Source organism: Physcomitrium patens, chromosome 4 (assembly GCF_059467195.1).
Source record: "Physcomitrium patens ecotype Gransden chromosome 4, ASM5946719v1, whole genome shotgun sequence".
NCBI classification, from domain to species: domain Eukaryota; kingdom Viridiplantae; phylum Streptophyta; class Bryopsida; order Funariales; family Funariaceae; genus Physcomitrium; species Physcomitrium patens.
In genome coordinates, this window is record NC_143413.1 from 8,362,429 (window position 1) to 8,367,475 (window position 5,047).

Below are 5,047 nucleotides of genomic sequence, written 5' to 3' on the forward strand. Positions count from 1 at the left end.
CAATGTATTAAGAGGCTATAAGTTGTATTGATAATAATATTAAATATGTATTTAATTAGAATTTTAAATAAAATACTAAGTCAAGATCTTAATAAAAATCAATAGAAAATATATTTTAAAAAGCTATAAAAAGAATTGATGAAATACTAGCTACTAAATAAAACATCATATCAAGATAAATTGAGAGATAATTTTGTTTAATGTTGCATAAGTAAAATAATATTAGTATAATGTTACTAATCAGAACATGTAAATAGAGAAATAACATTTGATTATAAATAAAACATTGTAAAGATAATTAAGTATAAAATATAATTACATACAACAAAAAATATTTTAAATGCCAACCACATATTTTAGAAAATAAAAATATGTAAAAAAATTTAGAAAAAGGAGCTGACATCAAAAAAAAAAAATACAAAAAAGTAAATATGTTACTTCCGAAGCAAAGAAGTAGGCACAATGCTAGTATATTATTGATTTCATACGATTACTAGAGTCGGTGGGTTCCAATCGCCACAGTGGAACGTGTTTTCGAAGTTCCGCAATCAAGCTTCGGATCGCTGTGATCCGCTCACTGACCTGAGAAACCCCCAATTCCTTCGCACTGACGAGCAATTCATCGACTCATGCATCGCGATTTTCTTCGCTGTTTTCACGTCCACAATGATTTTCGCATCCTGAATCGAGACTCTGATGCCCTTCGTCCTTCAAACGGAGAAAAAAAAGAAAAAAACTTAACCGTCAAGGAAGTCGTGGAGAATTTGTGCCTCGGAGCTGTGGGAGGCGGCGGAGAGCACAACAGAGCACAGATGAATGAATCGCTGACCAAGACGCGAAGGATTTGTGCGTCATGGAGGGGGGCAACCAGCGTGCTCTGGATCCTGAAGCGAATGTTAAACTGTGGAATTGGCTTCGGAAATTCGGAGCTGGATTGCGGAGCCATGTACCATGTTTCTCATGATTTCGAGTTACTTGCAGCTTTGCTCGTTATAGCAATGTGGCTATGAAGTGGGGAGAGATTTTATCTGTCGCGGAAAGCGAAAAAACTAGTCCTGATCATTCATGAACTGTAAGCTTTCCTCGAGCGACTACCCGATTGCAGTGTGGCAATTCACCTCCAACACTCCGCATCGTCGACCCGAGTAGGTGAATGGAATCGGATGCCCTTCGGAATCGGTCCATGTGATAGCGAAAGTTCGGGAATCAAACTCGGTAGATGGATTGGACTAGTGCACCTCAGATCACCGTGCCGATCATCGTAATCTGAAACTAATTTGTGGCTAATTGATGAGACATTCCGTTGTGGAAAAGAAACGCTGCAGCTCCCGAGATTGTAGCCCGCTTTGTGATGGCGACGAATCGGGCACCGGCATTGGTGCCCGAAAACGCTGCCAGTTAACCACCAATTCCAGCCACAATTCTTTATTCACTTTTGCACGATCCTCGGCGTCGTTTCCCATCCGCTCTCCAGTGCTACTCCTGAAACTTTCCAGGTCATTAATGCGGTCCTTATCGAACTTTTCCCATTCATTGATGCTAAGTTAATGCATCCACTTTGAAACCGTATGACTAGCGCATTGCAGAGGGAAAGACACATCACCTGATTGGTTACATGAGCAGGCTAGGTAACGGATCGGATTTCTTTGATTCCACCTTAGAATTCTGAGCAATGGGCCTGTGTAGACAGCACTCTGACAAAGCGCAGCTGCTCAGCTTTTCTACTTTTCTGCGATCCCCCAAACCACTTGGAAGAACGCTCGTTTCGTGGCATTCAACTTCTCACTTGGACGATCGTCTCTGCGCAGCATCGCGCCACAAACTAACATCCCTCTTCGCGTTGATTTCGTAAAAACCGTCGACCCACAACAACAGTGCATATTCTTCTCAGACCCGGATTAAACCTTACTTGCGAGGGGACGAAAGCATCATCACCCCAGTCATGGATCCGTCTTTGCAACAGCAGTTGGGCCGAATTCAAACATGGACAAAAGCACCAGTTGTCGAATGTTGGAAAGGGAAAGCGATCCGCCGAAAAGAGGATTGAAAGAGAGAAGGAAAAAAAGCAAACTAACCCATGAAAAGCTCCAGTCTCCGACTCGTCACCAGCAGTTTCACGCAGCAAAAGAGCCTAATTTGACCCCGTCACTGACATCAAAGCGGCAATCCACAAGCACTGGCACGATCGCGGGGTCCTGTTGCGCTTTTCGCCAGCGACAGTTAACGGGCTACACCCCCTATTCTATCCATTGAAACCCCTTCTGCAGCGTCGATAGAATCCCTTTTCTCTGATTTGGAGGAGAAACTCTGCACTTCTCAAATTTTCCTCCAAATGACTCCAAGTCTCTCCGGACCACTAGTCCATCTAATACTTTCCACGGCCATGGGTGCTGCCCTCCCGACCGACGAACGTCCTCGCTTGTTTGATGGATGATATCTGTTCGTTTCCTCCGATGGATGAAGTAGTATGCTCGGTGCAAAAAAAAAATAGTTTTATCACTGTATGCATGATCATATGACATTAAAGGAAAGATTTTGAGCATAAATATTGAATTTTTTTGAAATCTTCCCTTATGAAATAACTACCTACATCTATAACTAGCAAACGTGAAAGTACACAATCATTAGTAGACGCGAGTTGTAAAAGGATATCCAGAACTTGGTGACAAAGGAAAAAAAGAAAAAAGAAATAAAAAAATGGTCTAAATAGACCCTTTGTGTTTGCTTCCCGATTGAAATGCAAAAATAAAAATCCATGTTAAACACATTGTCCGAATTTTCCGCCAATTAAAACAACAGTTCACCCTTTATTCATGGAATCATAACTGCCTCAAACCCCAAAGTTAACGCAAATCCACATTCATTCATTCGTAATTCATCCCGTTTAACTAGATGAATGAACTAACAAGGAACTGCCAAAATAGCCAGAGCGCTTCATGGTAGGCCCCACGTCATCCATCCCCCCTGGAGGAAGAAAGTGTGGCCAAATTTAGTGGGAATACAAGCCTAATTTAGAAAATCCTCTCCATATTTAGAGGTACCTTTATCTTGTCAGGATAACGCCCGCCAAAACTGGTGGGACTGGACGGGGGAGAGTTGGCTCACATTAGCCAATGGAGGCGCGCGAAGGAAGTTTCTATTTATTGAGATTCGAGGCCCTACTACCGCTGTGTGTGGACCCCGTGGCCGTGTCTGCGGAGCCCCAGTACAAAGCTCCCGTCACTTCGTCCGCTACGACCTTCGCCCTCTCCCACTCTCTCGCATCCCCCCCATCGCTACCTGCAGCGCCCGCATCTCTGGTCTCCATCTTCGCTGCCCGATACGCCGATTTCGTATCGTCGATTGATCGTGATAGCCAGATTTAGAGCTTCCAAGGTTGAGTTTAGGACAGAATTTTGGTCTAGGCTTGAGTTGGCGTTGTTGTTGCAGATGTTCAGTAAGTTGCACAAGCTGTTGTATTGTCGCGCGCCGCTTTTCCATTCCCCGTTTTTCGAAACTGCTCTTCATTTACCTTAGCAGCTGCTCGTAAAGGTCTAGGGCGATAGCATTCTCGTAATTCACTTCAAACTTTGGTGCTTTTCGTGGCCTGATTTCTGGAGCTTCAATTTACTCTCTCTTTTACTTTTGTGGTTCTGGTGTCGTGTTCCCCCGGCATTGAAGGATTTTGGTGAAGGTAGTGACTTGCGACATCTGACGGGTAAGGTGTGAGGTCCATCCTTGTAGCGCTTGAGCAGGAAGCTGCAGTCAATTGTTAAGTCGTTGTTAAGAACCACGAGCAGCTTGCAGCTTTAGGATGATTACCAGCAAGGCTATCCCGATTTGCCGAAGCCCATTCCAGGGCGAGACTTTGATGTCATCTTCACCAATGAGCGTGGGTGCTCTGAGCACGAGCCCGAGTCCGAGCTCGAGACGAAAAGCAGGCTATGGTCTCGTGACGATGGCATACTCCGGCGCTTCAGTCAGGGATCCCCATGCCACTCTGGGCATCGAGCCTGGCGCGAGTAAGCATGAGATCAAGAAAGCGTACAGACGCCTCGCGCTTCAGTACCACCCCGATGTCTGTGACGGCAACCACTGCACCACGAATTTCCAACAAATCAACTTCGCGTATGAGACCCTGCTCAGTATGACGAATCCCCAGTTCGGTGAGTTCGACGACGACTTGTCGGACAATCTGGAAGGGTTTGCCGGCGTCAGCGGGGATTCGTGGGCAGACTGGGAGGAATGGATGGGTTGGGAAGGCGCGGGTATCCGGGACTATTCGGATCACATCAACTACGCCACCTAGGCGCATGAAATCCTGCAGCACTCCGCAATTCGCATGTAATTTTACTCTGGATTATTGATGGAACCGACACTTGCAGTCACCAACGATTGACAGGCTAACGGTCCGTGTGTACATATTGGCGTTCCTTGGGGGCGTGAAGGGGAAGTGCTGCATTTAAAACATCACATTTTCTGACTGGAGATTTAAGCTTAGACACAAAAAGAAAGGAAAAAAGAAAATAAAAAAAAATAAAAAAAGAACCAGCCGACAAGGGGAAATTTTCTCAACTGATTGAAATTGTCCATCACCCCACTGTGTTGCTATAGACATCGTGGGAGGTTTTAGTTATTTAAATTCTTTTGGCTCGCGCCATGTATTGACGCTGCCGGTTGGCGGTGTAATTTTGCAATGGATAAACATTGAGGGAGGGCCAATTTCACACTTCGGAACAGTGTCTTGTGTGTATGTGTGTGTGTATATATATATATATATATATATATATTATAGATTTGGCTTTTGTTCGTGATGCTTGTGATGCAGGTCATCTATGATCTGCTACTTTTGTATTGCTCCCAAGAAAGTCTTCCAGTGGGCTCGCTCCGCCTGTTTGTCGACTTCATGGATATGCTTCAGTCAGTAACGATTACGCCCCAAGTGCGGCCTCATCCACGTCTTCCGGGACACATGCAATGCGGGCGGGATTTGTGTCTGCATTTGTGTCTGGATCCATGTCATCATATCTTCGAGCGCACCCTGCCTGCCCACATCTTTGGATAGACA

General features: G+C 44.9%; 1 protein-coding gene across 1 annotated transcript; it reads left to right on the forward strand.

Annotated features, from left to right (window-relative positions):
• The first annotated feature begins 2,808 nt into the window (after positions 1-2,808).
• Positions 2,809-4,711, forward strand: LOC112281116 (chaperone protein dnaJ 8, chloroplastic). Its single transcript, XM_024517310.3, has one exon. The coding sequence runs from the start codon at positions 3,794-3,796 to the stop codon at positions 4,286-4,288; it is 495 nt and encodes a 164-aa protein (XP_024373078.1). The 5' UTR covers positions 2,809-3,793; the 3' UTR covers positions 4,289-4,711.
• Positions 4,712-5,047: the final 336 nt, after the last annotated feature.